General features: G+C 39.1%; 2 protein-coding genes across 7 annotated transcripts in view; one reads left to right on the forward strand and one right to left on the reverse strand.

Annotated features, from left to right (window-relative positions):
- LOC102689698 (transmembrane protein 132D-like) overlaps positions 1-4644 on the forward strand; it is a 70464-nt gene extending 65820 nt beyond the window's left edge. The window contains exons 6-9 of the mRNA XM_015366427.2: positions 306-511; positions 917-1187; positions 1500-1691; positions 2134-4644. Coding sequence (XP_015221913.1) covers positions 306-511; positions 917-1187; positions 1500-1691; positions 2134-3306 — 1842 coding nt within the window. The 3' untranslated portion in view covers positions 3307-4644. The remainder of the gene's footprint in view (positions 1-305; positions 512-916; positions 1188-1499; positions 1692-2133) is intronic.
- A 2071-nt stretch (positions 4645-6715) lies between these two features.
- glt1d1 (glycosyltransferase 1 domain containing 1) overlaps positions 6716-13567 on the reverse strand; it is a 35216-nt gene continuing 28364 nt past the window's right edge. For all 6 annotated transcript variants that reach the window (XM_015366438.2, XM_015366441.2, XM_015366436.2 and 3 more), the window contains 2 exons: positions 12535-12633; positions 6716-9297 (listed from right to left, as the gene is read on the reverse strand). In XM_015366438.2, the coding sequence (XP_015221924.2) occupies positions 9151-9297; positions 12535-12633 (246 nt within the window). In that variant the 3' untranslated portion in view covers positions 6716-9150. The remainder of the gene's footprint in view (positions 9298-12534; positions 12634-13567) is intronic.

A 13567-nucleotide genomic window follows, 5' to 3' on the forward strand; every position in this document is an offset into this window, starting at 1 on the left:
GGTTTGAAGGAATGTTTACTCAGACATTTCTAAATGTATAGTAGACTTATCCTTTCCAAACAATATAACACAAAGAAAAGTCATCAGGAATATAATATCCTTGACTACATTATTTTTAAATATTTACTTTCTGATATTCCAAATTTCCTCCTCATTTGACAAACAAATTAAGCAGATCCCTATCTTTTCTTCTTCTCCCACTACTAACCAAACTATAGGTGTTTGGTGTCTCTCCTTCAACTAAAAATGGTCCTACTGAAGAGCCTGTGTCTATACTTTCATCTGTGCTTCTCTTCCCGGCTCAGGTGTCTGACAGGTGTGACTATGTCTTTGTGAACGGGAAGGAGATGAGGGGGAAGGTGAGGATTACAGTGAACTTCTTCTATGGCTACCTCAGCGCCCAGCTGGAAATGACTGTCTGGATCCCACGCCTCCCCCTGCAGATAGAGGTGTCTGACACTGAGCTCAGTCAGATCAAAGGCTGGAGGGTGCCCATCTCCACCAGCAAAAGGTAAGCCACTCCAGACAGGACTGATGATCAGCAGTCAATTAAGAATGTGTGTAGAGGAAACAAAACCAGGATTTTTAAACAAAACTGTTAAGATAAGCAGGTTTTGAAAATATACACCTATCAAAGAGAAGAGAAGACTCCAAAACTGTCTTCCTAGTTTTACATTATGCCCTCTATTTCCAACATGAAGGTTGGAAGAAGATAACTGGCAGTGAAAAAATGAACCTACTTTTGATTAAACACAAGATAAAGAGTTAAATGCACCTTACTAAAGCTTCAGACTTTATCGCAGGAAAAAGAAAGACTCAGAATAAACAACTAATAGGAACTAGCCAAATCATTGGGAGATCCATTAGTTTGTTACTGCGGACATCGAAAGAGAGTGAGATGTTGTTTGTGTTTAAGGCCGAGCTGGGAGAGTGATGAGGAGGAAGAGGACCGTAAAGGAAGAGGCTGCATGCTACAGTACCAGCATGCACTGGTGCGAGTGTTCACACACTTTGTGGCCGAGCAGTCAGATCCCCGTGAGCAGTTGGCTTATTTCCTGGGCCCGGACTGGCAGGTGGACATCACCGAGCTGGTCCGCTACTTCCTGAAAGTGGAGGACCCGCGGATCGCCAGACTGCAGGCTGGAAGAATACTAGCTGGTCGTGACGTTGGAGTGACCACTATCCAGGTAAGAACATAGCCACTGGTGAAAACTTTGGGTCATCAAGGTAGTGCTCTCCAACTTCTGTCCCACACATCTTACAACCTGTTATCCAGTGATACACACAGTTGAGTCAAATCAGGGCTTGGTTAAATCGATCTCGAGAGATGCTCTGGATTTTGAAGAATGGATTTGTAAATCATCTTGGTGTATCAAGAAAAAAATCCTTTCGTGTCTTTTAGCTTTAGATCTCTCTACAACTGTAATGGTCCAGAGCACATTTTAGCAGAGACAAGCCCATTACAAGAAGTCGATGAGGTTTCTTTGTTTGCTTGGCAGGTGCTGTCCCCTCTGTCAGACTCCATCCTGGCGGAGAAGACGGTGACCGTGCTGGATGACAAGGTGGCCATCACAGAGCTGGGGGTGCAGCTGGTCACAGGGCTCTCCCTCTCCCTCCAGCTCAGTCCAGGAAGTAACAGGGCCATCATCGCCACGGCAACCACACAGGAGCTACTGCACAGCCCTAAACAGGTTCCATTGCTAAACCTTGCATTAATAAAAAGATCAGTTAAGTTAGTGCTCAGTTATATTTATGAAAGTATAATTATAACAATATTGTTTTGTAAGTTATAAAATATATTGAGTTGAAATTCCATGATTAAAACTCAGAACCTTAATTAAAATGGCAATCTACAAAAGACACTAGGCCAATACCATTTAGAAAGTCCTGGATTCTGATATATCACTAGAATGCATTAAGTCTTAGCTATTATAATGTTAATTAATAGTAATGGCTAAATATACAGTATAATGATCAGCAGTTCAAGGCAAATTTTAAATGTTGTAAACAGTATTTTGCTATAAAGATATAGAAGGTTGAGTTTTAGAAGAGTGCAAGGGATTTACTTCTGACTGTTGTATGAAACATTAAATCGTTATTAAATAAATTAAACATGGGTTTTGTGTTGCTCAGGAGGCTCAGATCAGCTCTTGGATCCAGTTCAGCGATGGCTCCATGTCGCCTCTGGACATCTACGACTCCAGCTACTACATGCTGTCTGTGACGTCACTAGATGAAGCGGTGGTGTCCGTGCGGCAGGACCCTTCGGAGCGATTTCCCGTGGTGCTGGCGGAAGGAGAGGGCCAGGGGGCTGCGGTCAAGGTGGAAATGGTTATCAGCGAGGTCTGTCAGAAGTCCAAAAGGAAGAGTACCTTGGCGGTAGGTAGCGGAAGCGTCAGGGTGAGCTTCCACCCCAGCGCCAGGGGAAACAAAGAGGACCGCAGCAGTGACTATGGCAACGACGGGGAAGAGCTCGAGAACAGGAAGAACGCGCGCAAACAGATGACGCCCTCACAGGGCATGACGGGTACAGACGGGCGCTTCTACGGGAGTTCCCTGTCGGATCGGGAGGAAAGTGCCATGAGGAAAATAACCACAACGGCTAAGTCGGTCGTTAGGGATGTTGCCATGGGAAGCATCTCCAGTGGTGCTGGATGGGATCACAGTAACATAATTGGCTACACAAACTTCCCTTCACAAGTGGATGTTCCCAGAAACAATGGGGCAGAGGTGGAGAGCGACCTAGCTCAAACACCCCGCTCTTTGACAGACCTGGAGATTGGGATGTATGCGCTGCTGGGTGTCTTCTGCCTGGCCATCCTCGTCTTTCTCCTGAACTGTGTGTCCTATGTCCTGAAGTTCAGACGCAAGCAGGCCCCGGTGCAAGGCCAGGACACCGTGAGCCACATGCACGACTGGGTGTGGCTGGGGACAGATGCTGAGCTGGTAATGAACATGCCAGGCACCCCATCCCAGCATGAGAAACATAACACCACCGTCATAGACATTGGGCTTGGCCTGGAAAATGGAGCCAACCTTGTGAGTGGGGCAGTCCAACAAACTGACCCAATGTGTGGGTCCATGCAATCCATTAGAGCAAAACACAAGAATGAATCCCTCAACTCCCCTACTACAAAGAGAAAGAGAGTTAAGTTCACCACCTTCACCTCCATTTCCTTAGACAACCGCCTCCCCTCCACTGACTCCGCTCTGAAGGACCATGAGATGGACATTAAGTGGGTTGGGCAGGAGGAGAACTGTGTGGAATCCAAAGTAGTTAATGGAGAGCTTCTGGACCATTTATGATGGAATTTTAACTGGGGTTGGATGCATTTCTGTTCACCTTTATGCCTTCTGTTATTGGTAAGGGATGGTAATGCTTTTATTACAGCACTCCCTGTGTATTTTTGCCCTGTATGGGGCTTTAAGAGCAGAGCTCTAGAAATTAGTCTGCCGTTGTGTTTAGTGGCATTCCAGGCTTTTTTTAAAACACTTCGATCAAGCACAGGGGTGGGCCAAGTAAGGAAATAACTTAAACTCACAAAGTGCACATAATACATGACAATATCTGTCACTGTCTCAGTGAAACCCTCCTTGACGTGTACGAATGCAAACCACGGCTGGAGGCCCATAATCAAAAGCCACTTTGAATTGCTCAACTTCAATGAAATTCAAGATGCACATCCATAAATATGAGCAAAACAGCATATTCAGATGAACTGAGAGGCTCCCCGTTTGAAGTGAACTCCATTAAAAATGGGCATCTGCAGGTTGTGTACAGACTTATATAGAATCTTTCATGTGGGTTTAGTTTCTTGGTGTCTTATTGATAGTATGGGAATTTTTCCCCTTCACAGCTGCTCAGAACTGAACATGCATACTGTATATGCACTGAAATGTGTAGAAACCCAATTTGCATTCATCACCTGCATGCCACTGTTCTCAAATCTGAGAAACACGTATTTGACAAAAAAGGGATGATTTTATATATGTGTGTGTATATATATGCTGTGTATAGTGTATAAACATTAATTTAAACTTCAATCTTTTTTTCTATCTGTACTGTTTTCTGTTGTTTTTTTTAAAAGTCAAAATAATAGCTAATTTCAACTGTCTACCTGATCATTAAATATTTTCATACTATGGTGTAAATTTTTTAAAAATGTAACATTAAGAACACTCAGAAGGACATGAGCACTAAAATTTAGATTTTGCCATTTATGCTTTTCTTTTATGTTATCATAAGAGCTAGGAAAAATGCTCTTTTTCTTGTTTTTCCACTAAAAATATTGAAAAGTAATGTTTTATGTACTAAAAAAATTAAATAGATTGTCACATAAACTTTACCTTTGATTGCAAACTTAAGAACATTAACATGAGTGAACTTGTCTACCAAGAAAGAGTGAAATTTAAAGTACTGAAATGTTTGATTATTAAAGATTATATAGAAAACAGAAAAAAGCAGACATGCTATGTGGTTTTGTGTGCATACAACGGCTTTAATCTGCTGATAACTCTTAACCCTTGATAGCTAAGTATGTTTAGAAACAATGAGATGGCCTAGAAAAAGAGCTTTGCATCTAAGTTTTAACTATAGTTACAGTATGTAGATGTTGTATCTATGGATTTCACTTTTTGAAGTTACAATAACCCATTTCCTGACATTGGTGTCTATAGAAAAACACACGTATTGAAGAAAGATGCAGTTTTGGTATTGGCATTTATAATTATAAATTATTAGGATTCTAGGAAATTACAGCTGAGTGATCTGTACATTCAGAGAGTGAAATGTATATTGCGTAACATTCTGCTCACCCACGATGTAAGACCTGTACAAAGCCACTTCTCATGCCTTATTAGGCCTGTCCCTTGTAAATGCTAGTATTTCCGTTCTTATAAGCATCATATAGTAATAATGTGTCTTTGAAAACCATCTTAAAGTTAAAGAGTGCTTCACCATACTACTCTACTGTTTCTTTCTCAGCAGTACAGTAAGTCTGTACTAGTTAATTAGTTTGTTTGCAAAATAAATTACTTTCACATGCTTGGCCCCGACTTGAGCCTATCAGATCACCGATTATGCTCAGGGTTTTTATTGTTTTAGCATTACAGTCTGAAAGCAAATGGCATTGCAGAGTTAGAATGCAGACAAGGCATTGTCAAATGACTGATTTTAAGGGCCCCTTTTATTGGGTTTGCCTTTTGTACAGTATGTTCTCTGGGATTTTAAAAGATGACACACCTACAGTGGATTCGTTATTGTGCCATCAATTTAAAAATCAGTCTAAGCGCAGTGACAACTCTAAAATGGTAAGATTGTAGATTTTTTTTTTTAAATCCTTTGATTTAACCCATGAATTGCTAAGTTTATACTACAGGCAGTTGCGGCCTGCCTTGTGTAATAAAACTTATGAACCACTCAGTATTAGTGGCAAAATTATTATTTTACAATAATAATTAATGGTATCTTGAATTTGAATTTGGTGCAATAATTAGTGTTGGTGCCTCACAGCCCTGGGGTCCTGTGTTTAATTCCCTGGGTGCTGTCTGCTGTGGAGTTTATATGGTCTTCAGGTTCTGTTATTTCCTTCCACAGTCCAAAGACATACTGGTGGGTTAATTGTCTTCTGGGAAAACTGGGCCTGGTGTGAGTGTGTGGATGTCTGTGCATGCCCTGTGATGGACTGGCGTCCCGTCCAGGGTGTTGGATGCATTTCTTTTCGGGATCAGCTCTGGCAAATCCGCAGCCCTGTACTGGATAAAGCTGTTAGAAAATGAATGGATACTTTGAATTGATATGGTGTTTTACGTAGAGGAGCACCACTTCATCTCCCACTGCAGAAATGCAACACACCAGGTAAGTGCGTATCTAAAAGGGAGAACTTTAGGAAACCTGGGCTGTGCGAGCCCTAAGTGAAATTTAGTACCACTACACCAGAGCTAACACTGCAAAAAGTACTGTGGGATCTGGTTTCATCTGAAGTTCAGCACCTCCTGCAGCACGGTGTCTACTGTCCCCATACTGGGGTTCTAGGTCTTAGAAATTCTGCTCCAGAGATGAGTGTCATGAGTGTCACTTACAGCAGTAATGTGGATTTACTTAGAAATCCTATCTCCCACGGTTCACCAGAACTGGTCTTGCTTAGCTTTTTAGATGTGACCAGGCTAATGTCAGTTGGTAACACTGCTGTCAAGGCTTGATAAATATAGCTCTTTTGTCCAATTACATAATCCCTGGATAGTACTAAATTTAGTATAATATTTTGTTTTTACTGGAGATTTTGTGATGTGATATTAAATCACCTATTATTTTATTTAAGACTATTACATATTCTAATTTTCAGAGATGCAGTGTAACTTTTATAGTGTAAGTATTTAATGAGGTGATTAAACCTCATACAGTATATATTTGACAGTACAGTGGTAATGAAGGAACATTCCTATGTGTGTATGAATGATTTTGGTACCTTTGCTCTTTTTTGACAAATGATCCCCAAGTGAACATCTTTTCACTGTGGTAAATATATTTTCTTGCTACAGGCTTGCAAACATCTACAAGGAAGTCTGTCTTCTTGCCTGACACATGGTGTTACACCCCGCTGTCTGTGCAACACAGCTCCAGGCTTTCCTTTCTTTGTCATTTATTAGTCCTTATTTAGGATATGGCATTGCTGGAATGCAACAAGCATTGCAAACAAGAAGCAGTTGGTGAAAATACAGTTGCAACCTTCTTTCAGGATGTTTATTCCAATGTTCTGAATCAACCAAGGAAGATCAGTTTCTACAACAGTGATATGTAATATACTCTCCCATCTTGTCACATTCTATATAACATTCTGTTTACTGTATAACCCAGCTTTAAATTCCTTCACATATTCAGGCATTATTGATGGAGTTTGTGTTGACCCATTCTCCTTATCTCTCAGAACATATCTGAAAATAGCAGAGTACTGAAAACTGGTAAAAATGATTTTTCTTCATGGTACATGCTACTATCTCAAGTAAAAAATGTGCCTTGATGCTACACATTATTGTGCTTCGCTTTGCTTACTCCAAGTAGTGCTATGCAGTCTAAATTAGAACTGAGACGCTGTGGTTAAAGAGAGATACTGCATTTGTGTACAAGGTAAGTGGTAGCCAAAATATTTTTTAAATCTCAAATGCTTTATCAAGCCAAAGACACCTTTACTAAAAGTAAATAATAAGCACAAAAATATTTATTTACATAGGTGTTCAAGACAAGACATATATTGTTGTTCACAACATAAAAGTATTAAATAAATGCACATATTTTATCATTTATGTAAATTGTACTCTAAGGTATATAGCTGGGCCGATTTATTTTGTGTTCTTGTTCATTTTTTCTTTATTTTTAATAGAGTACCTCTGGGAAAAACCTACTGTACCTCCAACATCTCCTGTTTCAAGCTGGTGTTCCCAGATCCCACTTAGATATGGAGGTAAGGCAATACCAGGGAATAAAATTTCTCAAAGCTTCACTGCTGTATGGCACTCTGAGATTTGGTATGCAACAGTACTCTTGTCTTGTAGATGCAGGTAATGGAAAAACCTTAAAGTCCCACGACAATTTTTCTAATGACTTTTACAATGTCGGGTGGTTTTATAAGTGGACATAGTGCAGAAAATACCTGCTGTATGCTATGACAAAAATGAATCCAGATGTAATCAAAAATAAGAAAGGTTAATGGAAGTGGACCATGAAGTAACTTGACTGCTGAGTGGAGACTTCAGGATAGCAAGCTCCTTGTTGTAACACTGACATAATGACACAGGGCATTACCCAGAACAGGCCCAACAATTCTAGGGAATCAAATGCACAGATTTAGCAATGCTTTGCTGTTTTGGGGGCCTTGGATTATTCGGAGGTTAAAAGGATTAGCCTGGCTTTTTTCTTTGCTCTGTTGCAAGATCCATAGTTGCTAGAGCTGGTATTGTAACTTGTCAATAAGCCAGTCCTTTTAATGCCATGGTTTGGAATATGAAATTGCAGGATTTTTTTAAGGCTGTGCAGCTGCCATTGTTTTTTCTCCAGATGAATGAATTAGAAACAATGACAGATGAAAGCTTTTAATCATCTGCCTAAATTAAACAAGTACACAATCGGTTGAAGTGTCTGCAATAGCGCCGTTTACAATAAGTCATGTGGCAAATTTCAAGATTAAAAATGAGAAAGTACGGTATTTGACTCCATTGAAAAAATGTATTGTGGTTCCGCACCCGTCATTTTCAATGCTATTATTGACATTATTTATGCTAAATAATAAATTAGTAATAATAAAGGTCAATAAATAACAGCAAAAACATGAATCAGTACAGATATTAGAAAAAACTACAGTAGTAAGATCTCCAAAACCTTACCTGAAGAAAAAGGTTGCCTAGTGCATGTTCCATATCTTGTACCTACCAATTGAAGAACATCACATTAAAAAATTCTAGGTATCCTAAAGATCTGGCATCAGAAGACAAAATACATTTGACTGCATCGAAAAAGATAAAAAGTTAACCATTAATCATTTAACAATGGCATATTATTTGTGATCACAAACTATGAATATATTGCAATGACAAGATACTGCTACTGTACACTTTACAGTAAGTGTACCAACAAAACACAGTTTAACATGTGAAAGAAATGCTAGAGTAGGATTTCTTGAAAGCTTCACTTTTGTGCACCGGACCGTTATTCTGATGTAAATCTGTAAGTAAAACATTCAAGGAAATTTAGTTTTAATTGCACTTCATTATATTTGAAACCAATGCCTGTTCCTTTTCTTCCTTCCTTAAAAAACAAAACAAAACCTCCATGTACAGTACACTGCTTTGAAAGTACAGCAAAATATTAAGTTACATTCCAAACCTGGTCAAGCGCAATACTGCATTCCCATGAAGTACAAGACTAGAAAAACTAAAAAAAAGAAACCTTGTATACAAGAGCAGTAAACTTATCATCTATTCCTAAAAAATGTCTTAAAATAACAAATGAAACAAAGGAGACAAATGCCCCTTTTCAAATGGCCTGGACTGGTGAAACTGTTTATTTCCAGTATGGAATTTGCCGTTGTTCTCTTGCTGTGGCCAGGACAAGAAAGCGGAGTATGGGAAGAGGTTCTCAGGGAGCTTGGCTGATCTTCAGTGCAGCTGCTCAATGAGTCGCCGGTAGGTGTCCTTCTCCTTGGCCTTGCAGTGGTGGTCCTTCACGTACTTCTTCGCCTTTGACACCAGCCTCTCACGCAGCGAGGGCTCTGCCAGCAGCTTCCTGGACAGGTCCACGAACTCCTAACGGGCAAACGGCGCAACAGCAAGGCAACACTGAGAATGGACACTACCACGACATTGAATGAAACCTGAGCCAGCTATCTCTCACAATTGCTTTCTTTCTTCTCTAATAAAGTAAAATAATTATTTTTCTGACACGTCAAGCCTAAGTAAACCTTGTAGGGTAGAAATAATTTGCTGGTAAGAGTTCTAAGGTCAGTAGGTATGTATGTAAATGGTTTCACTTATACTGTATGTTGTTTTCCTTCATGAACGTATGAACAGGTTTATGGTTTAGAGAATAAATAGTCTTGTTATAATAAATTGCATTTCGTATTCACTATATGGCACAAAGACATAGTGTTGAAGGTAGTTGTTATTCAGCACAATGACTGATAAGTGCACCTATGTAATCAGTCCTGAGAGACCTACATTTATAGGCTTCACCGGCATCTAACAGCACCCAGCTGAAAACTTCCATTTATGGGAATTAAAAACAAACATGGCATCCAACTGTAATTAATTGCTAAGCTCATCAAGGTAAAAAAAAAGTAATTAAAATTACTGACAACCTCCCGAAAGAGTAAGGAAATCACAATTTAATGTATTTCTTCAGCATAGCTCAGTGTTCTGTGAGAGGCTAGTGCAGTCTGCTTTTTAAACAGATTTAACTTGGCTAGTGTTTTGAGACTCCTCAGGGAGCAGTGAGCAGAAATTTCAGTGCTTCATTGAAACTTGCAGCCTGATCTGTTGGAAAAGTAGTGTACATGGAATGCCAAGAGTCAAAAGACTAATTGCAGTGCTTTCGAATTGGAGGCTCTTTTCCTTAAAGAAGAGAGAGGTTTATGGTAGACAATCTCATGTTAGAATCTACAGGATAATTAAAACAATGAAATGATTTTTAAACAGTGTGTACTGTATCTACAAAATTTACATTCACCAGTTTCTCATCAAAGATAGGTTTTTCTCATGTGAAGTTCCTTTGACTTATAAAACCTTGTTAAATGTTGATGTTGTTTCAAATGGAAAGCAAATATCATTCAACACAATGATTGAAAATCACTCTGAATCAACAAAAGAACACGCTTAGCTTTTACAGATTTGGACAATGATTATCATTGTAAAATTTAAATTTAGCCCTTAATCCCATCAGTCCTAGCAACACATAGTGGGAAGTGAAGAAAGCATATTTTAAAGCATGTGTTAACACTCAAAGCTGGTCCATGCCCACCAACTGTGAAATCACAGATATTCTATGGCAGGGGTGGCAAACTCAGTTAATGGAGGAAATGGTGGTTTTTGACCAAGCTGGGTAGTCAATTAAACTATAAATGTAATTATTTTCACAATTAGACTCACAAGGATTTTTGTGTCTTTTTCTATAATGTCTTCTACAGTTGATTTAAACTAATATTTGCTTACTATTATTCAAATCTCATACGAAGTATAAGAAAATAGCAGTTATTTAAATAGACAAGCTATGTCAGTGAGAGCTCGAATGGAACAAATAACTACAAAGACTGTATGGGCTCCAGGAATCGAGTTTGGTCTCCCATGGCCTGAACTAACATTTACTTCAGTTTTGCACAAAAATGTTAAAGGAAACACTGCATTTTAGTATTCTTTATTTCCTCAATAAATTAATCTTAGAAGATGGCTTTTTTCTACAGCACTGAAATCATTGGGACTGAGGGCTGAAGCATGCCTGACCACCTAGGTTAGAGCTTTCTTTCCTTCTGATCCTAGTGAGAAAGGGAACTAGGTATTTAGGGACCATCTCTTTAAGTGCACAAGATTAGAGTAGCTCTGGGTTTTCTCTTAACTGTACACTACTCAAACTACTTTTTTTACTGAAAGGGTTTCAGAACATACAATCTAGAACTTGATACCCATCTTATTTCTAGAAATAGCCGGATGACATTGATTATTCAGTTAATTACTGATAACCAAATGAGGCTGATGGGCTGTAAGGCCTACCTTTGCCTATATTCTCTCTGCAATGGCCAGTAACCCTTACTGTATGAGACAGTATGAACTGTAATCACTACTATGTTTTACAGTATATAAGCTAATGTGTTTCTCTTTTGGTTGAGTTTTAAGTGGAAGTTTAAGAGGTTTGGGTTATAGTATACCACTTAACTCTGTGCTAACAAAAGCCCAGGATTATTAGTCTGTACTATAATGAACTGTCCACAGAGAATTCAGGGTAAAGGCTTTGCCAGTGGTGTACACAAGGTTTGCGTTCTGTGTGTTCATTGTGTATCTGATAAAACCTGTACATGTTAAGCACCCTATTTGTCCTGGAGGGATATTTCATTATGCTTAAACCCCTGTTTTATACATTCACCGTGCACTCTGACCACCTGTTGCTCAGACTTATCCCTGGGCACTTTACTGGGTATCACGCTAATGTCCATTTCACACTACAGTGAAATCCCTCTGAGGCAGCATGTAATGTCTTTTCCTTTCAGTTCATAAACCTGGAGCAGTAATTAATATGGTCTGGCTCAAACTTTGTTTGCTTCCGGCTAATGCGCCACAGGGTTACACATAACCAGGCAGTTGTAACTTTGAATTAGACATGGCCTTGCAAAGTCTGGGCTATGCAAGGAGTCATATTTTGGAAAGGGTTCTCACTGGGGAGCACCACTTGTACCGGCAGCTAAGAAAGCATTTTACTGTGTACAATCTACAAGGGATCCCTCTGCCCTGAGCCACAGATATGTTATTCTTATCAGCTAAAGCCATAAAATACTTTTTCCTTATAAATATCCATAAGTGTCAAGAGCAATCCACAGACAGTCAATGCACTGTAATCTGTGGAGGAAATCTGACTGAACATCTCAATGGTTTCTGATCTGCTGTATTTCAAAACGGGCTACCAATAAAGGCAGGGCTGGGTGGGAGGAGATCTCCTAAAGATCTTTCTTCACTACTGCGAGCAGCATGTCTCTGGAAGCCTTTGGTCTATTCAGCAGCTAAAACAGGTGTCAAGTTTAGGCCTGGATGTCACTTTAATATGTCTCCCAAGACAAATATTTATGTTACATATTTATGACGATGAAAGTCTATCCAGTATTAGACTACCAAAGGGCTGTGGAGACAGGCAACACTTCAGAGTCACGGAAGGCCAAATTAGTGTACATAACTAAGTAGAGTACTGGCTTTAAGACCCACTTTTTGTCTCAGTAATGCTCACAGTAATACAGCACTGAACCTCCCTTCTTGGAAAGGACTTTTTTTTAGTTGTTGCTTTACCTGTGGGTTTGAAAAGAGAAGTCCTGTCTCTTCGTGTTTTATTACTGCTGCATTTCCTGGGATGTTTCTGGCCACAACAGGCACTTCCAGGTCCATTGCCTACAATACACAGTACATGAACTTGCATTATTGTACTGTACAATTGAATTCTTAAGACACTTTCATTTACTTGCACATCAAGCCAAATGGAAAAGTCCTTTAGGCAGACAGAGGTCTGTGTTGCTGTAGTTGAAAGCAGTAATAATCTTGTCTTTATTTTTTTCACATTACCCAACCACGTGGGTTAATTACATCTATCAGAGTAACTCAGCATCAGGTAGGAAAAATATCATGTGTCCCCTCAACCAAGTGAGGATTGCTATAATCCTCTGTGTTTAAAACAGATTAACAGGATTATGCTTGTGCTCTTTGATAGGGATGGAAAAAGACAATACACCACTGTTAATTCTGCTTTAATGAGGGTGAAACGGTCAGAACATTATGCTCAGACAGGCAAAGTGATAAAGTGCTTTCTACTGGCACAAAAGAATTTCAATTTCACCTCAGTTGCAGCCTAAGAGATGGAAGATGCAAGCTAAAATGACTATACTGAACAACAGAATGACATTAACACCAAAGATAATAAAATAAAAATAAAATAAAATAAAAAGTCTGTCTTCAAATCATATTTTCAGTCACTTATTTTCAGTATAGAAGAGGTACTTCCAAAATAGCAGTTACATTATTCTGAAAGGCAAGGTTTGACTGAAAAAATATATTTAATGTATTACTGAAAAATCCATGCTTGCCAAAACTGTTACATTTTCAATATCTTTTTGTGAACTATGAACAAAATTACATTTTTTAAAAGCAAACTCCACTCCATACCCCCCGAAAAAAGTGTATACAGTATATATTCTCTTGCTAGAATTCTACAGTTTTAAATGCAGTATTAAAGTAACTGCTAAAACTGATACACAGTGCACAAGTAAATAACGCCTTAAAGATATTCTCCATTTTTTAAAACATGCATTAGTCATAGGAGTGATGTTCT

The sequence above is a fragment of the Lepisosteus oculatus genome, chromosome 22 (assembly GCF_040954835.1).
Source record: "Lepisosteus oculatus isolate fLepOcu1 chromosome 22, fLepOcu1.hap2, whole genome shotgun sequence".
Classification (NCBI taxonomy): Eukaryota; Metazoa; Chordata; class Actinopteri; order Semionotiformes; family Lepisosteidae; genus Lepisosteus; species Lepisosteus oculatus.